This window comes from Phodopus roborovskii, unplaced genomic scaffold (assembly GCF_943737965.1).
Source record: "Phodopus roborovskii unplaced genomic scaffold, PHOROB, whole genome shotgun sequence".
Taxonomy (NCBI): domain Eukaryota; kingdom Metazoa; phylum Chordata; class Mammalia; order Rodentia; family Cricetidae; genus Phodopus; species Phodopus roborovskii.
This window is the reverse complement of record NW_026125708.1, coordinates 1,109,293-1,124,433: the sequence shown is the minus strand read 5'-3', so window position 1 is coordinate 1,124,433 and position 15,141 is coordinate 1,109,293. Positions and strand designations below refer to the sequence as shown.

The 15,141-nt window shown below is 54.1% G+C and overlaps 1 protein-coding gene across 1 annotated transcript; it reads right to left on the bottom strand.

The window, feature by feature from the left end:
- Positions 1-701: 701 nt before the first annotated feature.
- On the bottom strand, positions 702-13,494 carry Efnb1 (ephrin B1). Its single transcript, XM_051178498.1, has 5 exons — positions 12,562-13,494; positions 4,001-4,278; positions 3,117-3,209; positions 2,811-2,936; positions 702-2,583 (listed from the first exon to the last, which is right to left on the bottom strand). The coding sequence occupies exons 1-5, from the start codon at positions 12,687-12,689 to the stop codon at positions 2,171-2,173; spliced, it is 1,038 nt and encodes a 345-aa protein (XP_051034455.1). The 5' UTR covers positions 12,690-13,494; the 3' UTR covers positions 702-2,170.
- Between the last annotated feature and the right edge of the window lie 1,647 nt (positions 13,495-15,141).

The window sequence follows — 15,141 nt, the reverse complement described above, 5'->3', positions numbered from 1 at the left end:
GTTGGTTATTCATCTGCCTGTGGAAGGGAGCCTGAGCACTCAGGGCTGCCCTAGCTTAAAGGCCTCCACTGCCAGCCACAAGCCATCATGGTGGCACCTCTGATGGGGCCCCATTGTGAAGCCAGGACAAGACTTGTTTTGGCTGAGAGGTGAAACTGGCAGTCTGAAGTCACCATACTGCCCAGTGGGCCATCTTCTGACATTGTTTCTCTCCAGCTCCAGGCATCTTGGGGCAGGACAGGGATGGACCTGCCAGCGGGTTCCACAATTAGCCCCAACCAGCTGGTGACAGTACCTGCAGACACACCCACTCGGGTTCCCCATGGAAACACCCCCTCCCCATCAACCCTTTCTGGCTGAGCCCGGTGCCAGACTGGGATAGACAGGATAGACAGGGTGGAGGGATGGACTCAGGGACCATGACACCAGAACAAGGAGGTAGAGACACTCGGGAGGAGGAAAGCAGCAGGAAGAGCAAGGGCCCTTGAAACACCTTGCCTCACAGGACAGCCACCTGCCCCAATCACCTGTGGTTAGACAAAGGAAATCTCTCCCATGCAAGTGCAGCCACACATACAGACAAACCATCACACTTCATTCCCTGACATCACGACACTAGTTTACACTCATTTCTTCATGTGGTTAATTTTTTTTTTTTTAGTTCTCATTTTTTTTCTAAGAAAAAAGCAACAAGAAAATAATTCAGAGTTTATACAAAACATCTTTACATTATTTCTTCCAAAAAGACTAGTATTTACACAAATGGCAACAGAGACAAAAAACAAAAATCCCTTCCGACTGCCACCTGGAAGGGGCTGGCTGTTTTGCTCCCTCTCCCACCTGGCCCTGGAGTGGGCAGCTGGCCAGGAGGCAGGGTGGAGGTGGGTGGTGGAAGGCCCAGCTCCTTCCACGGCAGCCCTTGGGAGTGCCTGCAAGGCGAACTTGAGTGGCAGTCTGTTAGCAGCCATGCTAGCAAGGAGCTGAGGTCAAAGTGCACTGCAGGCTGGCCCAGCCCCAAGCAGCCTCTTCCTCTTTCCAGGCCCCAGCTCAAAACTGGGGGGGGGGGTGGTGGCTGGTGGGAGCCAAATCGAGTGAGTGAGGGTGTGTGTGCTTACTCATACTAGAGCCCAGAGAAGGAGCTGGCCACTAGGCCTTACAGCCGCTCAGATCTCCACCTTGGGCCTCTGTTTCCCCACCAAACCAAAGATGCTGAAGGTGAGGAGAGAACAGGGTGGGTGGGTGGGGGGGAACTCCCAGCTCTGCAGGGCAAATAGCCACCTGGGCACCTCACCTCCCTCCACCCCCCATGAGGTCATCTGCCTGCAGCAGCTCTCCTGTTCCCCAGGCAACAGCCAATTAAGACATTAATTACCGTGAGAGTGAAGGAGGCAGGAGATGCCCAAGAATCCCACAAGGAAGGGATTTTTTTTTTTTTTTTTTTTGGTAGAAGGGTGGTTGGTAGCACTCACTACCCCCACTGCTAGGAACAGCATTATATTATGAGGGTCAGAAAAGGAGGGTGGGACACCTTGCCCAGTGGCTCTCTCCTCTTCCCTCACAGGCAGAAATAGCCCTGGTGTGGCCTCCCCCACTCCCCTGAAATACTGAGGAGTCTATAAAGAAATGCAATCCTATGCTTCCTGGCTGGCCACATCCTGCCCCAGGCCCTCTTATACTGGGTCATGCCAGGCTCAGAAAACCTGGGGAGGGGCTGCCTTGTACATTTTTTTTTCCATTTTCTCAAAAAACAGATGAAAATGAGTTGACAGCTAAAAAAAAAAAAAAAAATGAACACAAAAGCATTAAAAACAGTGATGATAGTGGACGAGCAGTACTGGGAATGGGTAAAGGGGATGAGGAGGGGGCAGGGCCAGGGGGCAGTCTCCCTGCCTGCAGTCCATCAGTGTCCAACCCTGCCCTCCAAGAAAGGGCGCCCCCACAGAGCCCAGAGGCCTGGCCAGAGGGGGAAGGCACAAGAGCATGGGGATTGGGGGCACAAGCACCCCCCTCCGAAGCCCAGGGGGCAGGAAAAATGGGGGATTATAAAAGCCAAGAAACTACAAAACTAAATACAAAGGTGGGCACAGCTGGCAAGGGGAGGGGTGTGGGGGAGAAAAGAGAGGCCAGTCCAGGCCATGTGTCCTGTGGGGCCTGAGGCCATGCTGTGCTTTCAGACCTTGTAGTAGATGTTCGCCGGGCTCTGAGGTGGCATCTCCTGGACGATGTAGACAGGGTGCCCGTAGTCCCCACTCACCTTCTCATAGTGGGGGCAGTAGTTGTTCTCTGTAGTCCGTAAGGGTATGATGATGTCGCTGGGCTCAGTGCCTGCCGTACCACTACCCCCTTTGGGGCTGGCTAGGGTACTGAGCGAGAGGGCAGCCGCCCGCTGCTGTGTATGCTTGCGGTGTCGTTTGCGTAGCTTGAGTAGTAGCACTGTCAGGAAGATGATGATGAGCAGGAAGATGACACAGCCAGCACCCACAGCTGCAAACAATGCTACCTTGGAGTTAAAGAAGCTGTCGGAGTCCCCGTTGCCACCACCACTTGCACCTGGCCCACTCTTCTCTTCCTGGTTCACAGTCTCTGAGGAAAGGGAAGGGGATCAGTCATCAGCACGCGGAAGATGGTGCAGTCAACATAATGGCAGCAAACAAATGCTGGAGCTGAAGAAACTATCCATCTGTGTCCCTGTTGCCACCCACTTTCAGAGATATAATGACAAGTCTCGGGGAGGGAAGAGCAGCAGGAACTTCTTCACACACGAGACAGACCACCATGAGGGTGTCTGAGAAATGCCTATATATACTTACCATGCTTGCCATCAGAGTCACCCTGGGGTCCCCGACCAGGGGCCTGTGTGGCTGTCTTGACAGTGTTGTCTGACTCTTTGCTTGGCCGGCTGGTAGTCAGCTGCTCAGGTGTCACAGCATTTGGATCTGCGGGCAGAAAGAAGACATATGATGGCGGACTGCCAGGATGGATGGCTTTGCTCTCAGTTACCATGGGTGAGTTCAGATTGGCCTGAATATTAGACCTCTAATTTTCTGACCACCTCCCCACTACTGACACGCCTAACCAACTGCCAATACCAAAGGCCCAAGCACTCACTCACTCACCTTGACCAACCTTCATGACAATCTTCATGGTGCGTGTACGGCACACACCTCCCTCCCGATTCTCCAGCCCTTCCAGGCTCCCATTGGATGTTGCTGCAGGAAAGAAATCAGAACCCGAACTTTTCAGTGTATGTGGGCTGTTTTTCTTTTTAAACCTACCTACTCATCCCAAATCCTTCTACTTTCCTCTCAATAGGAAGTAACTCAGCCCTGCTAGGCCCACGAGCCCCTCTGCTAAGGGCACCACTCCATGTGGCCAGGCCTTGATCCTGGGGTACCTATGATGTACCTTCTCATTGGGAGATGATACTCAAGTCAAAACAGACAGAAATGGTACCAGTATGAGGAGAGCCAGGGTAAGATACTAATACATCTCTTTGGGGGGTCAGAGGAGGAGGGCAGTGGCTAAAGATTGTGAGCCAAGGCCTCACACATGCTAGTCACACATTACCATTGAGCTATATCCTCAACCTTATTCACCTCTTGGGGCCATAGCTTCCCCCACCCACCCACCCACCCCAGGCAACAAAAGGCAGAACAGCTGGCTGATCTCAAAGGGTTCTGCCAACTCTGCCTTTCCCGAGAACCCAAGAAAGAAAAAGCAACACGGCTAGGAAAGCCTTTCCCATCAATGCCCTGGAGCTGAGGCAAGCTGCCGTGTGCTGAATGTTGGGGCCGGAATTCCAAGGGCAGGCTTTCAGGAGGGCATGCTACTCTTCAAAGGGGATCAAATCAGGCAGCACTGTTAATGAGTGCAGGTAGTATCACCGTACCACTCGGAAGCTGCCACAGCTAACCCATAGGCAAGGAGGCTGCAGGAAGGCAGAGCTAAACCTACTGAGAGAGCCAGTGATGGGTGGGTGGGTGGGTGGGTGGGGACTCACATGTAATGTAGTAATCATGATACTTTTTGAACTCCAGACCCATGTAGTTGGGGCTGAACTCCTGGAACTTAATGGTAAAGCGGATTTCCTGCTGTGGCTTGTTGCAAGTGACCAGTACATTGGGATCAAGCACAGTGCTGCAAGCAGCTGCCTGCTCTGGCCGCACCAGGTACAGCTTGTAGTACTCGTAGGGCCGCCCTGCTTCTGCTCGGGGGCAGATGATGTCCAGCTTGTCTCCAATCTTCGGGTAGATCACCAAGCCCTTCCCACTTAGGAACCTGCCGAGAAGAGAGAAAATGATCAACCTCAAGGTTGGGATCTCTGGCTATCCCAAAAACCAGGGGTTATGACAATGAAGGCCAGACCAGTCCTACTGGGTGGAGATATCAAATCAGCCTTCTGCCCTTCCTCTATCCTTAGGGTTGGGGGGGGGGGCGGGGAGAGAACCATACTGCCAGCAGGGTGTGGAAGGGGTGGCCCATAGACAAGGCTGCCAGGCTTTCAGTGCTTTGCAGGGTGGGGCAATGCCTGGCTAGGGGAACCCTTTGTCCTAATGGGGCATTTCCGCAGGGGGGCTGACGTGGCCAAATGGGCCAGGTACCAGGCTGCCTCAAGTGGTGCCCTGTTCCCCATACTTCCCAACACACTCACATTCCTTCAAAGGCTACTGCTTCAATTTACACACACATACACACACACACACACACACACACACAGAGAGAGAGAGAGAGAGAGAGAGAGAGCGAGAGAGAGAGAGAGAGAGAACAAGCCCACACACGTCTTAGCCACCACCCCCGCAGCTCCCAGCCAAAGGCTAGGGGAGCTCAACCTGCCTGGAACCTGCCCCCCCCCATCTTGGTAATCTTGGGCATGATGGGGAGATAGGAACAAGCAATGGAGCCAGGATCTGATGGCCACCATCTCTGGTTAGGAGCAGCTCTATAATATCATTCTGGAGATGCACCCACCCCGGCTCCAAGAGCCTAAACTTGACTATTCTTTCACTCCTAAGATGTCTAAGGGAAGTAAAGAAAGGATACTCCTGCCAAGGACAGCAGGTATAAGATAAGACCTTAGGAAGCCCACACACCTGTGACCTAACCTCTTGCTTCTACACTGCAGCTACTACAGATCCCACTGTCTAATCTGGAAAGCACAGTGAAGACATGAAGCTCTGTTGGCCATTTCTCACTTTGTGCAGGCAGAAGCTGAGAGCAAGGAGAAAGAACACATGTTGGAACCAATTTCCAAAGCTAGGCCCATAGGAGCTCCATAGTCTTGGACATGCTACCCAGTCTCTTTGAACTTCAGCTTCTTCACTTATAAACTAGGGCCCCTAACTCCTAGGATTGGGGGTGGCTGAGCACCTATAATGCAGTAGGTACTCAATAACATTGACTCCTTCTTTGAAATGGTCTGCCAAGAGGCAGGAGATCAGATACCAACACTAAGTTCTGTGGTTTCTTAGGCAAGATCTAGGAAGAGAAGATACAATTTGACTCTCATGGACTTGATTATCTGGTTTGGTTCCAAAAAGTAAACAGCCCACACTCCAGCCATAGACAGCTCCAGGCTGTCTGTAGGTTACATGTGAAGATGGTACTTCACAGAGGCTAGGGTGGGAGGCATCAAGTGGAAGAAGACAGCCCATCTGACCATAATAATGCGATGCTCTCGGATGGTTTCATACAAAGATCAGGACGAAGGTGGTACTAGGTAAATGATAAAGTGTCAGTACACAGCAACAGTGGACAGCAGTGGGTGAGACAGAACCCAGGCTTGCTGATGACTCATCCAACCTGCACAGGAAAGAGTGAGAGTGTCAAAAAGAGGGGGAAAAGCTATCAAGAGCTAGATGGAAATTCCTCAAGAGCCATGACGAGCATGTGGGTTTCATCCCTTTCCTGACAGACCCTCAAGCAGAAAGAACAATGGGGTGCAAAAGGTAATGCACACAAAGAATAAAGTGAAGCGTCTCGTTTGGTGTGTTGGTGCAGAATCCCAGCTCCAAGGTTACCACATTGTAGTTCCATTTGCTGAGAGCCACAACACAGTGGAGACAAGTGTATTGAGAGCTCTGGACAGATGTCTTCACATTGTTAAATATGTGCCCTTGTCCTGACGCCTCACTAGGCAAGGAGGGGGATATGACTAAGTGGCTGAAGTAGATGGGAAAAAAAAAACCCCACAAAACCAGCCGGAAAAAAACCCCCCACAAAACCAGCCCTCCTTCCCTGACACGTGATGCTCCACAAAGCTGAGAGGTGTCATCCTGATGTACAGGACACTTGTACTTTGGGACACTTTGTCCTTTGGTCTCTACCTCTATAGTTCTGCAGCAGACAGAAAGTAAGCGAACAGGATATGGAGGCCCAAGGAAACATCTGAGATAGATGGAATGCCCTCATCCCGTGTACCACACAAAGCTCCCAAGTTTCACTACAGTGTCTCTAATTCGGAGGGCATTTCCCGCTTTCCTCTGGCTCTCCCCAGGTGGCAAGAATAGACCATTTTTAACATTTCAGAGCACAAAGGAACCCTAGAGACCAAGCCTAGACCCTTAATATGAAGAAATGAACGATCAGAGACATGCTCCCATTGAGGAAAGTCGCTTAAATCCCTAGGACTCTAACAGGACCCCAACAGTGTCTGATCCTTACGCAGCTGCACCTCAGCATGACATATGAGTGTAGCTCCACAGATGACATGAACATGGGAGACCAACCAGTTCACTTCTAACTACTCGGGCCTAGCTTTCTCAGAGAGATGTGTCTGCTCCTTCATTGCCACCCACCCAGACTCCGGAGCCCAGGACTGAACAGGGCTTTTAGCTACTTGGGGTTCTACTTTGAACCCAGACACATTGAGGAAACAGATGTCTGCATGGTAGGGGGAGGGGGAGAAGAAAGGACTATTGCCCCCAACACCCCTCAGAGTGTCTCCAACCTCAGTGAACAGACTTCATAAATATTCATCAGCTCATTTGCATAGCAGCCGGCAGAAGAAAACTCACCTTCTCCTAAAGTGTGGAAGGGAAAGGACTCTAATGAGGCCTGCATCCCTGACCCCAATCCCACGCTTTCTTAGCATCTTGCTGTAACTGGACAAATTTCACTTAGGCCCATGAGAAGTCTAAGAAAGTACATGGGATCATCACAAGGGTTGGGTGGCTAGCCAGGGAAAGTGAAGCCCAAAGCCAGGCAGTGTTAGTGATGCTTTATGGGGTCACCCTGCCTGCCTCCCCCTTTTCTCACCAAGTTGTGAGTGGGAGAAGAGAAAATGAAAAGGCCTCTAACTTAAACTCTCTAGCACCACCTTTCAGAAAAGACTATCCCCCCCCTCCATTATCAAGCCAAGCTTTCCTGCCTGGGGCCACCCCCAGACAAAGCCCTTTTCTAGAAAATAAGGGGATTGACATGGCCCTGCAGGAAACCTAAAGCAGGTCACCATGGCAACCTGAGGCCTTCCCTCCCTAGCCTCTGATAGCCCTGAGACCCCAGGGAGCCACCCCAGGGAGCAAAGGACTTTCAGAAAGCAGCTGGAACTATTTTACCTCCAGTCTCGTGGCCTGCCCCGTCCCCTCTTCCCTATCCCAGGTCTCTCCCTCAAGCTTTCTGATTAGAAGTGCCACTCTGAAAATGGCACAGGCTCTGGGGAGAGTAGCCTCCAAGGGCCTGAAATGATGACACTAATAGCCCTCATGCCTGCACCTTTAGTCCAGATGAGTTCCTCTCTGCCCGTCTGTATGCCACCTATACTACAGGGGAAGAGCTCTCAGCTGGGGCACCTGTGCCTAGAAAGCTATTCTTGCCCCACCAGGCCTATACTTCTTCCCTCCAACCCTTTCCTCGGGCTCTAGTAGAGAGGTTTACGGGCGGGGGGGGGGGGGGGGGACTGATCCCCAGCCACGCAAGTCTAATTGTGGTAGAAGACTCTAGCCACAACTTTGGTTTGGTGACCCCCACTACTACTGCCCCATGCCTGCTCTCACCCCAGGATGCTAATGCTGATGAGAGACAGACCCCAAGCCAGAACTCAAGTCTGCTCTCATCCCTGCTAGGGTGGGGAGCCCCCAAATTAAAGGCTCCTCTTTCACTCCCCCAGCTCCACCCAGCCCCCGAGGCAGCAGGAGCAGGCCTGGCGTGTCCCAGCAGTGCCCGCCCAGGCGTGGGTGGGCAGGAACAGCAGCTGGGCCCTGGCACACACACAACTCTGTTGGAGGCAGGCAAGCCAGAAGAGTGCTAGAGGAAGTCACTCTTCCCACCTACATGAACTATGCCCACCCCTTTGTCCCACCTGACCAAAGCTAGTCTACTGGGGTTTAGTCCACCCCCTGCCTTGCTTTCCCTGGAGTTCCTAAGAGGAAGAAACTCCTGGCCCAGAGAGGAACCAAAGGAGCCTACTCAGAGCTGGGAGGGGCAGAGTGCCAGTGGGTGAGTTGGGCTAGGTCACCTGTGTAGGGTGCCCTCAGAGCTAAGCCTAGGAAAGGTAAATGAAGAGGTTGGAACACTACTTACCCTACACAGGCAGGGCCTGAGTCAGACAGCAGATGCAGGCCCGCCTGGGAGGGGACAGGGGAGAGGCAAGAGGCAGCAGAGGACTGCTTCAAACCCCATTTTGGATTTCTATTCCCTGCAGCAGGATGGCATGGAAAGAATGGGGTATATAGCACAGCTCTGCCCGATTCAACAAGTCACTGGCTGACCTCAGACATGTCATTCCCCCTTTCTGGGCATATGCCTCCTTCTCTGGAAAATGGGGCCAATGCCGACTTCCCAGGGCTGTTGGGAGCACCCGATGAGATCATATAAGAGAATACATTGTAAGAAGCAAGGTACTACCTGCCTCCTACTTAGCATGCCAACCACAGTATCATTTAGAAGGAACAAGATGAAAATGCTCACACTTCTGGCTGGCTGGCACCCTGATCCCTAACCACCACCACAAAAAACATACTGGGGAGAAGGGACTTTTACAGTCTCAAGATGCTGCTGGAGAGCAGCCCCCCCCCACTTCAGATCCCCTGATAACCACAGAGTGATGTGTCCCTGAAACCTGGTATTCCCATGGCAACCAGCGGCCTCCTGGTTGGCCTCTGACCCCATACATAGCCCCAACCCCAGAAAACAGTACTGCACAACAAACAGTATTGAGGGCCCAGCCATCCCCATACGCCCAAGCTGGTAAGGCAACGGAGGGCCTCCGAGAGCCCAAGAGAAGAAAGGGAACCCCCCAACTCAGTCCCCACCCCAGATTCCTCACAGGCCCTTTCTAGCCCGTGCCTAGCTTCCCTGGGTGAGGTCAGGGAATAGGAACCTTTGGGAACTGCTGGGTTGTCAGGACTCTTAGGCTCTCACCTGTGGCCAATCAGACATAAAGTAAAATAGTCAGGTCCCTAGCCACTATGCAAAAGGAGTCCCTTGGGCTGGCCTCCCCATGACTGTGAACTCGAACAGCTGTGAGGGGGCTGGGGCCAACAAATACTTCAGCTTGGAGAAGGCAAGCATGAGTTGGGGTCTGCAGCTGCCCCACCCATGCTGGATGGAGTCAAGGGTCCTGGATGCCAAACTGAGCCCCCCTATCCCACCCCCATTGTGGGAAGGTTTGTGATGTGATCTCAAACACATCCCCACTCCTTGGAGGTGGGGGACCCCGAGTGGGGGGACAGTAGAGGGTCAGAATAGGACCGAAAGAACTGAACTGCAGCAGATAGACTTAGCTGAGGACTCAAGTGTGAGGCTTACCGGCTGGCTGCCCCAAGTTCCCGAGGGGGAAGCAGCTGGGGGAGGTGGCTTCCCTGAGACCATTTAGGCCATGGCCTTTAGGCCCCAAACACACTGATCCTGGTTTCCACCAACCCCCAGTGGGATCAAACCCATGTCACCCAGCACTCTTGGGGCAAGGAGGGGCCCAGGCAGCAGAGGCTGCCATCACCCAGGAACTACCTACCGCCCGGACAGCCCCTTAGCAGCAGTGCAAGAGACAGACAGGCTGGGAGTCTTAAGCAGGCTCTTCCAGCTCCCCGCGGCTGGGGCTGCGTGTGCCCTGGAACCTACAAGTAGACCCCATCAGTTCTTTATTTTGATTTTTTTCCCAAGGAGGAAGCAATTAAGCAGGGTTTATAGGCACTGGGAGATATTTAGAGGGAGGGGTGCCAGCTCCTGACAGGGCTGAGGAGAGGGACCAAAAAGCTAGGAGAGAAAGAGGGGAGGGATAAGAGAAAATGAGCCTGCGAGGGAAACGGGCATGTGCGAGAAACAAAAGGACTTGAGAAAAAGAGGCAGAGAGTGACTAAGAGTGAGAGGGAGTGTGAGAGAGACGGAGAGCAGGCCAGCCTAGCTCAAGAGGGAGGTGAGCTTCACTCTCACAGGGCGTTAGAGGGCAACGATGCCGGCCTGAGAGGGAGAACTCACGCCAGACATAAAAAAGCACGAAGACAGACAGTGTTTATTAGAAAAGCTGTGGCAGCCCAAGGGTTGGGTGCGGTGGCCCGGGCAGCCCCCAGAGCTGAGGCCAGTGCCTTGGTCCTGTCCTCCTGCCCTGCACCTGGGGCCCACAAACGCACACACAGACTGCATTCCAGACCCCTGAGCATAGGTGAAATGGGGGTGGGGGACCGCCAGGATCATTCCAAACTGTTCCCAGAATCTGCTCAATTACAGGATAAAATCCAGGCAGGTTCTACTGAGGCCAAAGTCAGTCCCATCCCCAGCCTAGGAAGCCTGTCCTCAGCTTGAGGTGGACAGGGTGAGAGCAGAGGGGGACACAGCCTTCTCAAGCCTGTAAACTGCTCTAGTGCTCTAAAGGCAGAGAACACAGAAAGGGGGAGGCTCCCATAGATCTGGTTTCTCCCAGCAACCTCAACTCTGCAGGAGGGCTCTTCTCCAGCTGTGGAGTTGCATGATATCTCAACCCAAGAGAGCAATTAGGTCACTCCCATGAGCCCCTAGGATGGGCTACCCTAGGGGGATTGCAATTCTCCTAGCTAAGGAGCATTTCCAGCCTCCATCATTACAGTGAAGAACTGGGCACTTCACATGCTCTCCCACGGGCTTAAGAGCAGCCTAGAGGGGTCCCCAGAACAATTGGAGCCCTAGCAGTTAAAGCATGGTGACTAAACTGGCTTCTAAGTAAGGCAGAAATCCTTGCCAGTCCCTTTCCTTGTATGGAGACAGAATTCTTCACCCTTACCCACCTTTAGCCACCAATGGGTAATGGGACCCTACCTTAACCCAAGGAGAAAACAAGAAGCCCTCTTCTCTCACTTTGGGAGTGAGAGATGCACCATCCCTGGGACTCAAGGGGCGAAGTCAGGCAAGAACCGAGGAAGTTAGCAGAGAGCCCACAAGAGTGGACAGGAGGAAATTCCAGAAACAGAAATCTGTTAACATGGAAGGAACAGTCACCCTCCACCCCAGTTTTCCATTAACTGTGTTGTCCTCCCACTGCCCGAACTGCCAGAAAATGGGAAGAGTGATTATGACCCTGAGTTCCAATGAGTCCTAGATGCCAAAAGAGAAAAGGGTCCAGAGGTCACAACAGCCCAGAAACCACTGAGCCACCGCCCTGAAAGGTGTGTTGTTTAGAGATGGGAGGGGGCAGAGTTAGGAAGGGGAAGGAGAAGAAAGAAAAGGACCTCCTTTATATCATGGCCCCCCTAAACCATTGGAGAAATCTAAGCAAGAGTCTCCAGTCTTGTGTGTGTGTGTGGGGGGGGGGGTCGACTAGGACCTGCCTGGACAGGAATCACACGTTCCCCACCCACCTCCCTCGCTGGCTCCGCTACCATTCTCAGCCCTGGCTAGCTCTCGAAGAAGCTCTGCTGCCTAGCTCAATTGGACCCCCGACGGGCGCTGGATGGAACCCCCTCCTCAAACAAACCCTCTTCCACTCCGCCCTTCTCCACCCGCCGCCTTTGTGATCCTGGAAGCAGCGCCAGCCTTTCTACCTCCCCGGCATGGAGAAATGGAGGGGGGGGGGATTGCAAGAAGAGAAGGCAAAGAGAAAGACAGGGAGGCAAACAGACAGGGAAGAAAGACAAATGAAAATGGGAGACACCAGAGAAGCGATACAGATGCTACCACTCGCCCCGGGCGGGCGCTAGGTCCCGAGCCGCCCTGACACCTAAAGCAAAAGAAGAACCTGTGTTGTGGCCTGGTCCCTCGTTCAGGTCCATCTCACCCCTGGAGTGGCTGTGAGTGAAAAACACCACGTTCCCAGGGGCCCCGGAGTGGGCTGCTTACTCGCCCCCACCCAGCTTTCGGGTGCGCTCTCGAGCGCCCAGACGTCCTAATCTGCCTGGTGCGACCATCACGACTCGATCTGGGACTTGAGGAGCCTAGGGCCGAACCGAAGGGTCACAGTCCAGCCAAGTGCCCCCACCCCACCCTTCTGTACCCTGCCCCGACTGCTCGCAAGAAAACATTAGAAAAGGCTAGATATAAAATTGGGCGCCGCACCTTCTACCTTCTACAGACACCCCCCCACGCAGTTGGGGGTGCAGGACCTCACCCCAAGGAGTACCTTCTACCCTCGGGGACCAGAGCAGATAAGTTACTCACTTAGGGTTAAGAGAGCTCCAGGACACGGGCTCCAGGTTCTTGGCCAGCGGCGTGGCCAGCCGGCACAGCGTCAGCACGACCATCGCTACAAGCCACTTGCTGAGCCAACGCTGCCCAGGCCGGGCCATTTTCCCGGGGGCAGGATGCACTTCAGGATCCCCTGGCGCCTCCTCAGCAAAGCTCGCCTCGCCTGCCCGTGCCGCGCAGCGCTCGGAGCCACTCAGGCGCCCATCCTCCGCAGCCCCCGGCCTTGAAGCACTCCTCTCCCGCCGGCCTCGGGGTCGCTCTCCTGCGCCCGGCTGGCCAGGAGGACTCACTGGGCAGGCGTCCCCAACCCGGGCATGGGCTGCGGCCTTCGAGGACTCTCTCCCCCGGCCTCTCCGCCGCACGAGGCGCGACGGGGGCTCGCCGCCCCCGACTGATCCCGCCGGATTCCGCTCGGCTCCCCCAGACTGTTTGAGACTGCGAGTCCTTTTCCCGACGGGGTCTCCCCGCAGAACGTTCAGTGGTTGCCCCGACGCCTCCCTCGACGGTCCTGGGGTTGACGCCTCTGGGAAGAAGAGGGGGGGTATCTCCCAATAACGCAGGCTCGGCCCCCAGGCTCCCGACTGGGTCCCCCTAGCACAGACTCCGTTCCTCCGGGCCACAGAGGGACTCCGCGCCGTGCGTCTCACAACAGCTTCTACTTTAGCGCCGGCCCCTCACAGCGTACTTAAAAGACTAGTACCACCCTGCTGAGCAAACCAGCTCATCAATTTGCGCTTCTGAAGCCTCCGCCGGGGTAGCCCGGCAGCCCTGTCTCCAAGTCCTTAATCCCCGGCTATTGAGCCCGAGTGTCGGCAGTCAGTGCGAATCTCACACACCCCCCACTGCTGTCCAGCGCGCATAGACTCCCTCCGCTGCCGCTGAGCTTTCTACTCTCCTGCTCAGGCGAGCTTAAGGCCAACCCTGCTCCTTCGAACCAATAGAAAGCTCTGTGACGGGGTCCTTGCCCCCATACCACGCCCACAGAGCAGGAAGGGGCGGGGTTTCGGGGAGGTCTTAAGGACGCTGCGCTCTCGATGGCTCGAATCTGAATGTGCGGCTCTTGCGGTTATGCTAGGGGCCCGCTTAGTCTCGTTCCCAGGGTGTTCTTGGGAAGTTGGCGCTTCTCGAAAGCTGCTGGTCTGCTCTCCTTTACACACACCTGGTCACCATCCGGCCCACCGACCGACACCAGACAAGCCCTGTCCCAAGTACCTCCAGAAAGCACAGTTCTTGCATTCTTTTTCACACACGGGCGCGCGCGCGCGAGCGCGCGCACACACACACACACACACAGACAGAAAGAAACGCGCGGGGGGGGGGCGCGCAACACACGCACACATACACATGCTCGGGCCCACTTCTGTGCCCACTTCTGTGGCCAAACAATCAGTGTGCCTGCTTCTAGTCCAGTATCCACACTCGGTTGGGCCTTCTTTCTGTCCACGAAATGCACTCCTTCCTTTTGTTGACCACAACAAAAGTGTCAGCTACGGGTGGTGGAGACTCAGAAAAAGTACCATGTCCAAAGAGGAAAGGGAGTTTATTTGCATCTAGAGACCAAGCCTTTAAGAGTCTCATCTTTGACAGTGAGCCCTGTGGGACAACCCCTTGCCCCCTCCTCTGCGCGGGTATACAGATTTAGAGTTAACTCTTGTCTGAAGGCACACGAAAGGGCCTGCCTGGGGTAGGCGAGTAGGGACAGAAGGTCATGGCTATACAGAAGGGCTGGAGGGCAAAGAGGAAAAGAAGCAGAGCAGAAACCGTTTGAAAAAGCATAAGCAGGCATCTGGGCCCCGAGATTCCGGACTCCAGCCTTTCCCGGCCTCGGCCTCACCATCTGGGGCTTTGTCTCCCAGCCCTGGCCCATTCTCTCCGCCCCTCCTTGTCTCTTTGCTTATAATTTGGCTCAATCCCACAGCACAGACCCTCCCGGTCTGACCTACTCGCCTTCTTCAGGTCCCAGCGGATGTAACCACGTGCTAATGTCTCCCCCTGCTGGCCTTCTATAGAGTTGCAGGCTCCCAGGACAAGCCAAGTCCTCCTACCCGGAGCTTGACATACAAGCCTGGCACTTAAATTTGAGCACACAAACGGACAAGCCTGGCATTAGCAAGAGCCGCCACTCGGTGTAAGAAAGATGGGAAAGAGCTAGGGGGGAAAGATATGAATTTGGGACTTGGTTTAGGGGTTGCAAGAATAGAAAGACTTGCTGTTTATGTTTGTCGTCTTCAACTTGGCTGCCTTCGCTTGCTCTCCACTTTTCTTTCTCGTTTGAAAGAATTGGGGTTCTAACCTAGGGCCCCAGACTTACTAGGCAAGGGATCTATGAGGAATTAAATCCCGGCTCCTTCTCGCCGCTTTTCTATAGAGATAATTGGCTGGGCACCTTTCCATTCTCTCACTTGATGGGAGCTGGAACTACCAAGCAGTCTTTCACTGCATCATCTAAGGATCTCTGTAGTTGTAGTGGGAGCATCTATGTGGGGGAGGGTAGGAAGAAAGAAGTTGAACCCCTCCTACCTTTGGAAATGGGGACCTTGCAACACCCAGTGG